This window comes from Raphanus sativus, chromosome 2 (genome assembly GCF_000801105.2).
Source record: "Raphanus sativus cultivar WK10039 chromosome 2, ASM80110v3, whole genome shotgun sequence".
Lineage (NCBI taxonomy): Eukaryota > Viridiplantae > Streptophyta > Magnoliopsida > Brassicales > Brassicaceae > Raphanus > Raphanus sativus.
This window is the reverse complement of record NC_079512.1, coordinates 10601018-10616256: the sequence shown is the minus strand read 5'-3', so window position 1 is coordinate 10616256 and position 15239 is coordinate 10601018. Positions and strand designations below refer to the sequence as shown.

At 34.9% G+C, this 15239-nt stretch overlaps 3 protein-coding genes across 3 annotated transcripts; all 3 read left to right on the top strand.

Annotated features, from left to right (window-relative positions):
* Positions 1-886: 886 nt before the first annotated feature.
* Positions 887-3428, top strand: LOC130508521 (uncharacterized). Its single transcript, XM_057004079.1, has 11 exons — positions 887-1024; positions 1132-1399; positions 1491-1587; positions 1687-1811; positions 1904-1988; positions 2103-2241; positions 2330-2529; positions 2616-2739; positions 2839-3015; positions 3102-3170; positions 3261-3428. Exons 1-11 carry the CDS (start codon positions 887-889, stop codon positions 3426-3428), a joined length of 1590 nt encoding a protein of 529 aa, XP_056860059.1.
* A 1099-nt stretch (positions 3429-4527) lies between these two features.
* On the top strand, positions 4528-7101 carry LOC130508520 (uncharacterized). Its single transcript, XM_057004078.1, has 11 exons — positions 4528-4665; positions 4772-5039; positions 5135-5231; positions 5315-5439; positions 5527-5611; positions 5750-5885; positions 6064-6173; positions 6306-6429; positions 6521-6691; positions 6779-6832; positions 6925-7101. Exons 1-11 carry the CDS (start codon positions 4528-4530, stop codon positions 7099-7101), a joined length of 1485 nt encoding a protein of 494 aa, XP_056860058.1.
* A 1424-nt stretch (positions 7102-8525) lies between these two features.
* Positions 8526-15227, top strand: LOC108857874 (uncharacterized). Its single transcript, XM_057004077.1, has 10 exons — positions 8526-8835; positions 8952-9188; positions 9291-9377; positions 9514-9949; positions 10048-10737; positions 10924-10973; positions 11541-12186; positions 12271-12792; positions 13524-14518; positions 14638-15227. Exons 1-10 carry the CDS (start codon positions 8526-8528, stop codon positions 15225-15227), a joined length of 4563 nt encoding a protein of 1520 aa, XP_056860057.1.
* Positions 15228-15239: the final 12 nt, after the last annotated feature.

The following is a 15239-nucleotide window of genomic DNA, read 5'->3' as shown; positions in this document are numbered from 1 at the left end:
ATTATTTGTTATCCAATTATATGTGTAACCTATTTCTTTTGATACTTGATCCAAATGTTTAGGAGTCTTTGGGTATATGATGCTAAACATTGTGGTTCCTATCATAAAAGAACAATATCAAAAGAAATTTATAAAACATCTATTGATTATCTCGAATTAGAATTATAATTAAATTTAGACTTTTATAAATTGCAATCTACAACGAATATCAGACGATACGTATTAATATAAATTATTTTTTCCAATTATTATTGTGTTTTCTAATTGTATAATAAGATCTGTATAATATACAATTAAATTTAGACCTTCATCAACTTTTGATTTCAATGAATTTTCCAATTCCTAAATTCGAAATGAAGTTAAATTGTATTCGACTGAAATAATTCGAGAAAACAAATATTTTCTCGCTTTGGTATCATGAGCTACATTAATATTCGAGCTTCTGAATTAACGATAACAGATAAATCTTCGATTTCTAATTAATTTTACTTTCCTAGATTAGATTTTAATTGATATAAATATGTATTATTGTATCAAGGGGAAGTGATTATCACGTAAGCTTAAATGCATATATACCATATTTGGTTCATGTACTATTGAATGCACTAACGAATATAAGATCTCATGATCGAAATATATATTTAAAGTTATTCGCATTTATTTACTGCTATGGTTGATGATTTCAAAGATCACTTAGTATACATATATAGATCCAGACATGAGTGGATCACAAGAAATATATCGTGTATTAATGGTCAAAATATTTACGTTACATATTTACCCTAAGTATCGTCCTATATATAAAGAAGCAGTTGGTGAAGAATGTCATAATACACAACCACAAGAGCGTAATTTAATTGAAATATTATACCAACAACTGTCAGTGATGGCTCCGATGAATCGTATCTCCGAGTTGAAACCATTTAAATCCATGTGGAAGATTAAGGTCAAGATCATCCGTTTATGGAACCAGTTTTCAGCTGCGGGTGGTGAAACCATTGAGCTGGTTTTCGTCGATGCATGGGTAAGTTTCGGTATATTTGATTGTTTTACTTACTTTTGATATGGTTATTTAGAGTTAGAAGAGGTTTATATTTTAATTAAATTTCATTTCTTTCAACTTCTTGACAGGGAGACAAAATTCATGGAACCGTCAAGAAAGATGAAGTTGCTCAATTCAGAGATGTGCTAAAGCAGGGTAAAACCAAACTTCTCATCAACTTCACCGTGACTCATTGCTCCGGTCCTTATCGCACAACCAAACATCTTTACAAGATTGTGTTCCTTCCTACTACCCGTGTCCGTATCTGTGAGGTCTTGCCTAATAGCTTGACTGGGTTGGTTCCGGTTAACTACCGTGACGTTTTGAATGGTACCCTCAATGAAGATTTCTTGGTTGGTACGTAAATTATACAGAAACTATATCCCTATGTTATAATATGTGTATCTCCAAACATTAATTGAATGTTTAATATTTGATTTTAATGCAGATGTGATTGGACAAATTGTTGAGGTCTCTCATCTCGAGGTTGTTTCAGTCAACGGGAAGGACATCCAAAAAATTGCTTTGGAGCTGCAAAATAACGAGTATACAAGATTCTAGATTGTTATATTTTTCGGTTAATAGTATCTATAATTATTGAAGGCCTAATATTGATTTATCGTATTTACTACTCTATCATCTAGGGACGACCGTCTACCCTTAGTTTTATGGGGGAAGTTTGCGGAGGATATCAGTGAAGCTGTCCAACTGCGTTCTGTGAACAAAATAGTCTGTGTTGTCAGGTTTGGAAAAATCAAACAGTGGAAAGGTAAACCTACACTTACCTAAGTTATTATACACAACTTGGTTTGATTTTCATTCTAAAAGTGTAGGTGACACAATGTTTGTTGATTGTTATAGGAGTGCGAAGCATCTCCAATGCATACAACGTCTCGGATGTCTCGCTAAATCCACGTATGGATGAGCTAGATGCCTTTTTTCATCTGTAAGTGTTATATCCGATATGATTATATATAGAATAGTAATGTTCATAGTTCCTGGCGATTGTGTTTTTTTTTTAAAGATTGAGAACACTGAGCAATTTTTGTAATTAATGCAGGCTACCCAAAGGTGATTTGAAATTAACTATGGTTGATTCTAAACCTAGCCTTGCATTGACGAATGAAGTGTCTGTGAAGGATGACTTTTTTATTCACACACCTAGGAAAACAATAGCAGAATTATTTGAATCGAAACAGGTTATGATTCATTAATGTAATAATACCTTTGTGACAATAAAAACATTGTATTTATCTAGCTTTCTCACTTTTGTGTACTATGATGCAGGTGGAGAGGTGTATTGTGATGGCTACAATTGCGGCTATTGATTCTGACATGGGTTGGTATTACCTGAGCTGCAAGGTGTGTGCAAAGAAGGTTCTAACAGTACCTTCTGACAACTATGATGATGGAGATGATCACGATGTTCTTGCACACAATTACTATTGTCCCAAATGCAAGACTCACAGTCCCAAACTGTTGCCAAGGTATGTTTTTACAACCTTTAATGGGAAAGTTTAATGAGCTTCCTTAGTACTAATATGACCTGGGTATTAACATTACATAAAATTAGGTACAAGCTACATCTGGTGGTCTTTGACAATACCCTAGACTGCAAGTTTATCGTCTTTGACAATCTTGCACTTCAATTGTTGCACCAGCCATGTATTGAGCTGACTGGTCCAGTGGTTGATGAGGTATCTATGTCCCACGAATCTAAAATTAATATTTACGAAAATTATATCAATGGAAAATGGCATTGTATAAATTATTCTGAATCGTTGGCTCTTATGTAGATTCAGGATCCTGATGTGTTGCCCCCCATACTACACGATCTGAAGGGAAAAACTTTCCTTTTTAAGATTGGGATTGAGAAAGATAATTTTGTTTACAAGCACGACACATTTAAGGTCCTTAACATTATCACAAATCCTGGTATGATAACTGAGTACGAAGCGACTCAGACTCCGACGGTAAAGTTTTGTTCTGTAGTAGTCTTACTTATTTTTGGGAACCATTTGTGGACCATTGGTTTAAAATTTTGACGTGTTTTATGTAGGGAATTGAAAACATGGTGTGTGAACACATGGTAATTGGTGGAGTTTCAACTCAGTTGGATGCACCCGATGTAAATAGATAAATCATATGTATAGAATTTTATCAAGTTATCAATTATGAATGCTGATGAATTTAAGCATTTTGATATTCTGATTTTCAGGGATCGGTGAACGATCATGGTTATTCGGATTATGCTAATGGACCGATACCATGTAAGCGCAGCAGGCCACCAATCGTCAATTTGGAGAACGCTTTTGATCAGTACTCTGTTACAAGAATGGCGTGTTCCGTAAGGATGAAGAAAGAAAAGATCGAGAGAAGTGGCTAGAGTCATGATGACGTTCTATGTTGTCTGGAGCAGAGGCTTTTATTTTGGATTTTTTATTATGTTTATCTTTCGTTTTTGAATTTTGGAATTTTTTTTTCGAATTCGCTGAGATTTGTTGGAAGTTTTATTAGACCTTTTTATGTTTTTTTTTATTGTGAAGCCTCTGTTCTATTAAATTAATAATTTAGTCATGTCGTTTTTTCATAACAACCCGCGGTTAGATCTTTAATTTATCATATCTTTAAGGCCTATTGACTTGCTATTGTCAATAAACATAATTCGGTTAAATTCTGGGAATGTGGTATTCTCAAACGAAGAAGAAGATGCACTAAAATCATAAGTTTAAGGTTACATTCGTTAAAACGAATACGCATAGTGCAAGCATATTACGAAAATATTAGACACTTCCTTTATCATAATGCAAATTTCTAATCATTGGACATTTACGACTTAGACAATAATAGGCTTTTTAGTAGATATTTTATATAATACTTTAGGCCAAAGGAAAGTAGGGCTCTTTATTTGGCAAGTTTGCAAAATATATAGATTATTTCTGTTTCTGTAATAAAATTGAAAAGATGAATATGAGTAACTAATTACCATAATAATATCCGGAATATTATAGCTCAAAAACTATAATGGGTATAAATGCTGAAACCTCATTAAAGATATATTAAATGAATTTATTATATTATTCTTTCACATAACGATATATGTAATCGTACTTCTATCATTTATTAAACGATTCTCGCAGTGATTCACAAGCTTAATATATTTCATTGATTGATAGAATATATATAGCAATATTTAAATTATTTTGTATATGGTATTACTAATATCTGATCCGTAAATTATGATACCATAAATCGGAATTATTAAGATCTCAAAGATTTCATTACGAAAAATATATACCATATCTCAATAATTAGACCTTTGCTTGATAGAGAGGCTCAATATCGTGTATTAATTGAAAGGATATTATGCATTAAATTTCTACTTGAGACCCAAGCAATCCTTCTATATAGGCAGATGTCGAGGTAAGTCATCCCCATATTCATCACGACAAAGCATCTTACTAAACTTACCAAGTATTTCACTAATGGCTGCGATGAACCTTATATCCGATTTGAAACCATTCAAGTCTATGTGGAAAGTTAAGGTGAAGATCATCCGTTTATGGAACCAGTATTCTGCCGCTGGTGGTGAAACCATTGAGATGGTCTTCGTGGATGCCAGAGTAAGTTTGAAATTATCTTTGGTTTTAATTACGTTAAATATGCTAGGCCATTCGACAGAGATTCTATTTTTTTAATGCTCTATGTTACCTTTTCTGAATATGCTAGGGAGACAAGATACATGGAACTGTAAAGAAAGAAGAAGTTGGTCAATTCAGAGATTTGCTGAAGCAGGGTCAAACCAAAGTTCTCATCAATTTCACGGTGACTAATACCGGCGGTTCTTATCGCTCAACGAAGCATCTATACAAGGTTGTTTTCCTACCGACGACCCGTGTCCGTATATGTGAGGCGTTGCCCAATAATCTGACTGGAATGGATCCGGTCAACTATCGTGATGTGCTGGATGGAACTCTTAATGATGATTTCTTGGTTGGTAAGTAAATTATACATATATATATATAATTACATGGTTTGATTGTAGTACGATTTACGAAAACAGTTTCTAATAAGAACTCTTTTCTGATGCAGATGTGATCGGGCAAATTGTGGAGGTGTCTCATATGGAGGCCGTATCAGTGAACGGCAAGGACACTCATAAGATTACCTTGGAACTACGCAATCACAAGTATACTATGTTTAGAGTTTCACAGTCCTTTTAAAATGATCTATTACACAACTAATAAAAGTCGTATCTCCTTTGTTTTGAAGGGATGAACGTCTACCTTTGGTTTTATGGGGCAAGTTTGCGGAGGAGATAAGTAATGCTGTCCAGATGGAAGGTCAGAACAAAATTATATGTGTTGTTCGGTTTGGAAAAATCAAAGTGTGGAAAGGTAAACATATACTCTCCCAACGATCCAAAAGGATTGCGTTCTCTCTTTGGTAAAGCTGATTCTTATTCATATTTTTATAATTTACAGAAGAGCGTAGCATCTCCAATGCATACAATGTTTCTGACGTCGCGCTAAATCCTCATATGGATGAGGTCGAAGCCTTTATGCGTCTGTAAGTTTTGGATCCCCTATGTGAGCTAAAATATAGAAACCCTAAAGAGAATACGGGTCGCTTAAAGATTAAATAGCTTATGTTTTGTAGTATCATGTTCAAAATAGTTAAATTCTAATATAAAGTATTCAAACGCAGGTTGCCAAAAGATGATTTGTCACTTACTATTGTTGAGCCTAAACCTCTCGCTTTGGTTTCCGGTGTGTCTGAAAGGGATGACTTCTTTATTCGTACCCCTCGGAAAACTATTGCTGAGGTGTTGGAGTCCAAACAGGTATGATGAATTTTGTTAGACTATTTAACTGATTATTAAATGCAAAGAAATGAGCATTCTTTATTTAATATGATTTTTAAAAACTTAGGTTGGGAACTGTATTGTGATGGCTTCCATTGCTGCCATTGATTCCGACATGGGGTGGTAATATCTTAGTTGCAAGGTATGTGCCAAAAAGGTCTGGACAGTGCCTAATGATACTATCGATGATGAAGATGAGGACTATATTGAGACAGTCAAGTATTACTGCCCCAAATGCAAAACTTACAGTCCCAAACTCTTGCCAAGGTATTTCTAAAGCTTAAATGCGGTTACACTATGTGTAGAGTAACATTTTACAAATTTCATTTTATGTTTATAGATCTACATAACGTCTTATGATTTTTTGTATTTTGTGGTTGTTGTCTTTTATAATATTAGATACAAGTTGCATGTTGTTGTCCTTGACAATACTGCTAATTGCAAGTTGCTCATGTTTGATAATCTTGCACAACAACTTTTGCACCGGCCATGCATTGAACTCACTGGTCCGATAAACAATGAGGTTTGTTGTTAAATCAGATCCTGGTGTCCTAAATGACATGAGTTATTATTTTGTATTTTCTAAAAATGTCAGTGGTTTATAAAAGTTTCAGGATCCTGACGAGGTGCCTCCCAGTCTTACTGATCTGGTGGGAAAAACTTTTCTGTTCAAGATTGGTATCGAGAAAGAGAATTTTACTTACAAACAAGACACCTTCAAGGTCCTCAAGATTGTTACCAACCTTGCAATGATTAATGAATTTGACTCCACCGACTCGGCTATGGTAAGGTTACTCATATATATATTCTCTTTATAGAATTATTTTATCGAATTAGGTATGTATTTATCGAGGTGATTATTATGATATTAGGGAAGTGAGAACACATTTGGTGGGTCGTTTTCTGCTCTTTCCGATGCACCTGAGGTTTATTACTGTGAACTTTTCTGACATTCTTTGTATTGATCTATTATAATATATACAATTAACTATGTGTATATATTTTTTGTCCTTTGAAGGGGTCTCTGATGTGTAATGGTGGTTCGTCTTGCAAATCCGAGTCTTCCGATTTTACTCCCGCCAAGCGCATTGGAACACCCATCATTACTTTGGACGACGCAGTTGATCAGAACTCTGTTACAAGAGTAGCGTGCAGTAAAAAGGTGAAGAAGGAGAAGAACGAATTCAGTGGCTAGAACTGAAAGAGGAGTTTACTTACAAGGGGGTAGAGGCTTAAGTTTCCATGAGTGATTTTATCATTTACCGTATTTGTTTCAGTTAATGTTTAATTTTGGTTTTTTCTACTATCTTATTGTTTTGTCCTTTTTGATTGCTATTTAAAGCCTTTACTCTTAATAAAAATTGGAAACTTATATTTTTTTGATTCTATTAATTTTTACATACTTTCATGATTCACTTAGTAAATAATTAGTATCGTTGTTTTTGAAATGTGTAAAATTTAAGTATCCGGTGTATAATCCTCATATAATGAACATACTTTAGAGAGTAATTACAATGAAATTATATTATATGTAACACGAAATCAATCAAATCTTATATGATTTTTATTTATGTACATATATATTGATGTTCTTTCTTATTATGTTGGCTAGACTTATTTAATATCTAATTTATATTTAAGAGACTAATTAAGTATCATATACGTATTCATAAAAATAACAGTGATATATTCGATTCATACTCTGAGTTTCACAATACAAAATCGAAGAATTTTTTAGTATATTAATGCACAAAATTACCAGATTTATAAACAATAAATAATAATAACTATTAAATATTTAAATACATAAGATATTATTCAGAAAATATTGATTAAACATAGCAATAGAATATATAAGCTATTGATCTTTGGTTGGATCTGCTACACATAATGACCCGCGCATACGATCCCAAAAAAGAATAGTGGCGGTTAATATATCCTACTTTCCTTTTAAAGGACGCTAACTTATTACTGTTTCCTTTTTGATCTGAATGCAGATATTTGCGTTATCTAACTCAATCGTTGTAGATGTCGGACACCACTAAGAACTTTGTCTCCATAGACGATTTTCTTTTCAAGTATATACCGAACTGATGTCCTCTTGAAAATTCAGGTGAGAGATGAATAGAAACAATAGGAAAAAAAAAATTGAGGACTCGGATTACATACCGAGTGCAAAGAGAAGAAAACAGGGTATGGAGTTGTGATTTCTTTTTTATGAGAGTGGTAGAGCTTGATGGCCACAAAATTGTTAATACACTATTTAACCTTATTGATTTATTTTGCCGTAGTGGTAGACGCAATCAGCCAAGAAACACCAACAGTTCCACTTCAAGACATATCAAATACAAAAGCGACTGGTTCAAAAGATGCAAGAATGCAAAGGCGTCTCACCTTGCTTCGAAAACGTAAATATCACAGTTCAGATATGCAAGAGGCTGATGTAATTGGCAGTTGCATTTCTGTAGAACAGCATGTCCAGGTAGAAACCGGCCAAAGCAGCCAAGTTGTGACCCAAGCTAACCAAACAGGAGGTTTTTCTAAACTCTTATGCATTTTTAACATACACATCTTGAGTTATCATTGCAACTTATTAAAACAATCTGCTTAACAGATTATATGGGGTCAACAATTGAGCAGTCGGTATATCCTCCCAGCAAGAGGACAAGTAGGGAGAAGACATCATTGCAGCAGAGAAGGACTGGACTTTTCTCAGGGTTCACTAATTTATCAAAAAGCAGATGTGGACATACTAATCAGACATTGTTTGACGATCAGAGTATCTCACAAGAAAGCTTTCCTGATGAACCAGTTTTGACCAATACTGCTGAGACTCCAGTTACTAAAGATCCACAATCATCTGCAACTATTCCTCCAAAACAAGGACAACAGAATACAGCACCAAGTCTTTTAGACTCCGATTCTTCAGGTTAAAAATTCAATTACTATTGATATTATACTGTGTAGTCCAGTGTATCTTGGGTAACTGTTGTATATGGAAACTAAAACTCCCTTTCCATATTAACCTACTAATGGGTTCCTCAGAAAACTCTGATGATCTATGGGATTGTTCGAGTAACGAAGGTGGCGACAAAAGTTCTGAGGAAGATTCATGTGACGATACTATTTCGGAAGTACAAAAACGTGATGCGAAGATGAAATTTGGTTTTGTGACCCAAGCTGAAAAAGCTTTCGCAGCCATGATTGATCGTTTACAAAAGAAGATGCCACTGGTTTCTGGCTCCCAAACTATAGCGTGCGCAGAAAGAAACAAAGTTAAAGGTACGTGGGTGCGAAATGCGATGTGGACATACTCTTTCAAATTTACATGTTATGTTCTCGCAAACATTTTTTAAACACATTTTATATATACAACTTTTGCAGAAAGACGTTTTCCATTAACAAAGGAAAAGTCTGCAGTTTCAGTTCCATTACTTCCAGTTGTCAGTGAACTGAATCAAGAAGATAAAGGTATACAATTTTTAATTTTTTGGAACTAAACACAGCCAAGGACTGAGATGATCAATTCTGTAACATACACATGTTTGATCCTTTTCAATATTAACCCCGTTTTATTACTAACAAGAAATTTGGTTTATTTTTCCAGAATACAAGGATGACGGTGATCTGACCAATAAATGCCCTAAATGTGGAGCTATGTTTTGGTATAATGAAAGGGTTAGTAAGAGCAGGAAAACCAGAGTACCTGTCTTCACCATGTGTTGTATGCGAGGAAAAATCAAGCTTCCAGTTCTGCAGGAACCACCAGCTCTTCTACATGGTCTCCTTACTAAGAATGATCCTATCAGCAAACATTATCAAGACAATATTAGGGTAAATATGATGTTCTCTTTCACATCTCTTGGAGGGAAGATTGATAACTCAGTCAATATGGGTAAAGGTCCCAAGATTTTTAAACTTCATGGAGAGAATTATCACCTTATTGGCAGTGTCAAACCAAGAGCCGATGAACCAGCAAAGTTTTCACAATTGTATATTCACGATACAGAAAACGAAGTTCGGAATCGGTTATCAGCCTTGAGGTATGTGATCATAAAGATTATTGAATCTGAAAACTCTTTATGCAAAATGATTCTGAGGCATGCTGATCTTACTGACGTCTTTTCTACTTTTTTGCTAGCGGGACTTCCGAAAACAGCAAGATCAGAGAAGATTTGGTTAAGGCTATTATGAACATGCTAAGGGTCTCAAATGTTCATGTAAAGTCTTTCAGGAATGCAATGGACAGATTTAATAATGAAGAAGAGCAGCAAGAGTTATCTCTCAGGCTCATTCACAGTCGTCTTAAAGATGGTCGTGTCTACAATCTACCTACTTCTTCTGAGGTCGCTGCTCTGGTTGTTGGAGATTTTCAAGAAAACATGGACAAACGTGACATCATTTTGGAGAAGAATTCTGGAAAGCTTAAAAGGATCAATGAGTTGCATCCTTGCTATCTTCCACTTCAATATCCACTCATATTTCCATATGGAGAAGACGGTTTCCGTTTAGGTATTCAGCATGGATACACGGGGATCACTAAAAACAAAAAACCTAATATAAGTATGAGGGAGTTCTTCGCATACCGTATTATGGTCCGTGAGGGTGGGTCGCAGGTACTTCTACTCTCACGCCGGTTACTGCAACAGTTTCTGGTGGATGCATATACTATGATAGAGAGTCATCGTCTAAGGTACATTCGGAAAAACCAGTCAAACCTCAGGACATTGAAATTTAGCAAGTTCGTACAGGCTGCACACGATGGACATTCTGATGTGTCTATTGAAGGAAATCGTATCTTCATTCCATCATCATTTACAGGAGGTCCCAGGTATATGCATGAAACATATTTGGATGCAATGTCTGTATGCAAATACTTTGGATTTCCGTCTCTGTTTATAACCTTCACCTGTAATCCTAAATGGCCTGAGTTGACAAGATTTTTTAAGAAGTATAACCTCAAGTCAGAAGACAGACCAGAATTGTGCTGTAGACTTTTTAAAATCAAACTTGACAGCTTGATGGATGATCTAACAAAGAAGCACTTACTTGGAAAGACAGTCTCTGGTAAGTTTTATTTTATACATAATTTCTTTTTATTTTTATAAACATGGGATTGTAGTCTACTTATATAATTTTAATTAACTAATTAAAAAGGTTGTTATTTCTATGGAATTAAAATAACATGATTTGAATAAATATATTGTTTATATATTTATAAAATATAGGTTATATTCTGAATACCTTATTTAGGTAATTAAAAGTAAAAACTATTTTCAAAATGATTTTAGCCCAAAAACATATAATTTTCAAAAGGTCGTTTCATTTTAAAATATATGTTCATAAATTTTTTTGAGTAGTATTACTAAAAACAATCAGTGTTTTCCTTATTGCATTTTAACTATATTTCATATAATAATATTTTCATAAAAAATCATATTAGTCTATCCGAAAAATCTATAGTATACAATATTATATTCTACTATATATGTATGTTCCAAAAAATTAAAAAATTTGCATCATGATATTGAGAGCCTCGCTGAAACTATTCATTCCTTTTAAGAAGGGGATTAACTTATAGCATATACTTAATCTCCTAAAATATCGTCTAACTTAGTAATAATTGGCTTGCAGCGATATACACTATAGAGTTTCAGAAAAGAGGTCTTCCACATGCTCATATTCTTTTGTTCATGGACTCTAACCACAAACTACCAGATCCTGAAGATATAGACCGCATCATCTCAGCAGAAATTCCTGATAAAACCTTAGAGCCAAGATTATATGATGTTGTGAAGGACATGATGATTCATGGTCCATGTGGTAAGGCTAATAGAGTTTCTCCATGTATGCAAGATGGCAAGTGTTCCAAATTTTTTCCTCGAAAACATGTCGAGAAGACCACTGTCGATGCTCAAGGGTATCCTGTTTATAGGAGAAGAGACAATGGGTGTTACATTGAGAAGAAAAACATTCCATGTGATAATCGCTTTGTGGTGCCTTACAACAAGGAGTTATTACTTGCGTATAATGCTCATATTAACGTGGAATGGTGTAACCAGTCGCGGTCAATTAAATACTTATTTAAGTACATTAACAAAGGACAAGACCGTATAACAGGAACTGTTACTCAGGCATCTAATGTTGAGCCGACTATAGCAGAAACCGGTCACAATACAGCAGCTGCAGAAGGTGATAACAACGGCGCCGTAGGTGATGTGTCTGCTGCAGCGGAAGTGGAACCAACTATAGATGAAATTAAAAAATATTTTGATGCAAGGTATGGTAGGATAAATTTACCATGCAATTTTTATTTATTCAAAAGCAGACAGATTAAATGCGGCTATATTTCATTTTTTTATAGGTATATTTCTGCTTGCGAGTCTTCATGGAGAATTCTAGCTTTCCCAACACAATACCGTTCAACACCCGTGGAGAAGCTTACATTTCATCTTGAGGGAGAACAACCAGTTGTTTACAAGCTAGGTGATTCAGTTCAGAGTGTACTGGCACGAGTGCAACAGACAAAGACTATGTTTTTAGCTTGGTTTGATTGTTGTGATAGATACCCTGAAGCTAGAGAAATTACATATCCAGAAATGCCCACCCGATTTATATATGATGCTAAACAGAAGGTATGGAACCCAAGGAAAAAAGGTTTTGCAGTAGGAAGGCTGACACACGTTGCTCCAAATTCTGGCCAACGTTATTATCTTAGAGTACTGATTACCAAGGTGAAGGGTGCCAGATGCTATGCTGATATCAGGACAGTTAATGGTGTTGTCCTACCTACTTATGAAGATGCATGTTATGAGCTTGGTCTGTTGGATGATGACAAAGAGTATATTGAGGGTTTGAAAGAATGTAGCTATTGGGCATCAGCAAGGTACGTACGTCATACCTTTGCAATGATGTTGTTGTCTGGTTCGCTATCTATGCCCAAATTAGTATGGGAATCAACCAGAGATATATTATCAGAAGATGTTCTATATATGGAGAGGAAGAAGCGTAAATTTCCAGGTTTGCTAATTTTTTTTAAATAACTAACAATTTCGGTCTTCCATCAAGATAATTGTATTGTGTGATTTCAGTTGAATTAGTTGACAATTACTAAATTATATTTACATATTGATATTTTTCTTTATAAAAAGTGCCATTTTAATACTATTTACATATAGAAAGAAAATCATTAGAAAATAATTTGGTCCTTCATTAAATATTAGCAAACATAAATTTAAATTTCGAATTAATATCTTCAAGCAATGAAGTATATAATTTAAAGAGGATTTTTAAAATTCTATATTGAAAATAATTAAACTATAAATTCACATTATGTAAAATAAATTAAAAATCTTATAATTTCATATCTGGCAAAATGGAAAGAGATTTATTGTTATATTTTTGAGAGATAGATTTGTTCTCAAGATTTACACTAACTCAGTTACCAATTTACAGCCTTAGTTTGTTATTTTTTTTGTTTTTTTTTCGAATTCTGTTTTTATCAATCCAAGTTAATATTAAATATTGCGTCTACGTTTCAGGTCTTATATTGAGCGAGGAGGAAGTGCTAAATTCGACGTTAGTATTAATTGAGAAAATCCTGCGTTCGAAAAATAGTTCGCTGTATAATTGGGATGCAATGCCCAAACCCGTGCACGTTGACGACTCTTCTCATGAGAACAATCTTTTGCAAGAGGAGCTTAACTACTCGAGGGAAACACTGCGAGTTCAACACAATGAGTGGATTACACAGTTGACGGTCGAGCAAAGGTCAGTTTACGATCAGATACTGCGCTCTGTTCATACTGGTGATGGTGGAGTTTTTTTTGTATACGGGTTTGGTGGAACTGGGAAAACATTTTTGTGGAATGTTCTTTCAGCTGCACTCCGGTCAAAGGGAGATGTTGTTCTTAATTGTGCATCTAGCGGTATTGCATCTTTGTTGCTGCCAGGTGGGAGGACCGCCCATTCCAGATTTGGAATTCCTATAAACCCACATGAGTTTTCAACCTGCAACATAGAACCTGGAAGTCATCAGGCTGAAGTGGTTAGGAGGGCTTCTCTTATAATTTGGGACGAAGCACCTATGATGAGCAAACTTTGCTTTGAGGCTTTGGATCGTACTTTATGTGATCTTATGAAGACTACTGATGGAAGACCTTTTGGTGGAAAAGTTGTTGTCTTTGGGGGTGATTTTCGGCAAATACTACCAGTTATTCCAGGAGGGAACCGAGCTGATATTGTTATGGCAACGCTAAATTCCTCCTATTTATGGAAGTACTGCAAAGTGCTAGAGCTAACAAAGAATATGCGGCTTTTTTCCGAGACAGATCCTCAAAAAGCTGAGGAGATTAAACAATTTTCTGACTGGATTTTGGATGTAGGTGACGGTAAAATTAATGAGCCAAATAGTGGGGAAACTATGATTGATATTCCTAAAGATCTGCTTATTACCGAGTGCACTGATCCGATTGAAGCTATTGCGTCGGCTGTTTATGGCAATGCTTTCAAAGATTCTAAGGATCCATTGTTTTTCCAGGAAAGAGCTATTTTGTGTCCTACCAACGAAGACGTTGATGTTGTTAACAACTATATGCTTGATCGTCTACCAGGTAGGTAATCATGATTGCCCATCATTTTTTATAAAAATAGTATGATATTAATTTTATCGTTTGTTTCTTGAGCAATTCTGGTCATATTATTTTCTGACAGTTTCATTTTTGCTGATTAGGTGAGGAGATGACTTATTTTAGTTCAGATAGTGTTGACCCGTCTGACATAAGATGCAAGGATGACTCTACCTTCTCTCCAGAGTTTCTGAACAGTATCAAAGCATCAGGCTTACCTAATCATGTTCTAAGGCTTAGGATTGGTACACCAGTGATGGTGCTAAGAAATTTAGACCCTACGGAAGGTTTATGTAATGGAACAAGGTTGCAGATTACTCATCTTGGAAAACATCTACTTCAAGCAAAAATTATTACCGGAACTCAAGTTGGAGAGAAGGTTTTTTTACACCGAATCTTGATAGAGCCTTCAGATACCAAGCTTCCTTTTAAGATGAGGCGTAGGCAGTTTCCTTTGAAAGTTGCGTTTGCTATGACCATCAACAAGAGCCAGGGTCAAACACTATCTACTGTTGGTCTGTTCCTACCCCGACCTGTTTTTTCACATGGTCAATTGTATGTGGCTGTGTCAAGGGTTAAATCTCGGAAGGGACTGAAGATTTTGATTACTGACAAGGATGGAAAACCTCAAGAGTCAACCATGAACGTAGTTTTCAAACAAGTTTTCCAAAACCTCTTTGATGAGTCGCAATGAATTCCGGTTTTT

Coding starts and splice junctions, on each gene's coding strand:
- LOC130508521 (XM_057004079.1), top strand. CDS start 887: ATGGCTCCGATGAATCGTATCTCCGAGTTGAAACCATTTAAATCCATG. Junction 1,025..1,131: donor TGGTTTTCGTCGATGCATGG/GTAAGTTTCGGT, acceptor ACTTCTTGACAG/GGAGACAAAATTCATGGAAC. Junction 1,588..1,686: donor TTGGAGCTGCAAAATAACGA/GTATACAAGATT, acceptor TCTATCATCTAG/GGACGACCGTCTACCCTTAG.
- LOC130508520 (XM_057004078.1), top strand. CDS start 4,528: ATGGCTGCGATGAACCTTATATCCGATTTGAAACCATTCAAGTCTATG. Junction 6,430..6,520: donor CTGGTCCGATAAACAATGAG/GTTTGTTGTTAA, acceptor TAAAAGTTTCAG/GATCCTGACGAGGTGCCTCC. Junction 6,692..6,778: donor ACTCCACCGACTCGGCTATG/GTAAGGTTACTC, acceptor TTATGATATTAG/GGAAGTGAGAACACATTTGG.
- LOC108857874 (XM_057004077.1), top strand. CDS start 8,526: ATGGGGTCAACAATTGAGCAGTCGGTATATCCTCCCAGCAAGAGGACA. Junction 9,189..9,290: donor AGAAAGAAACAAAGTTAAAG/GTACGTGGGTGC, acceptor CAACTTTTGCAG/AAAGACGTTTTCCATTAACA. Junction 10,974..11,540: donor ACTTGGAAAGACAGTCTCTG/GTAAGTTTTATT, acceptor ATTGGCTTGCAG/CGATATACACTATAGAGTTT.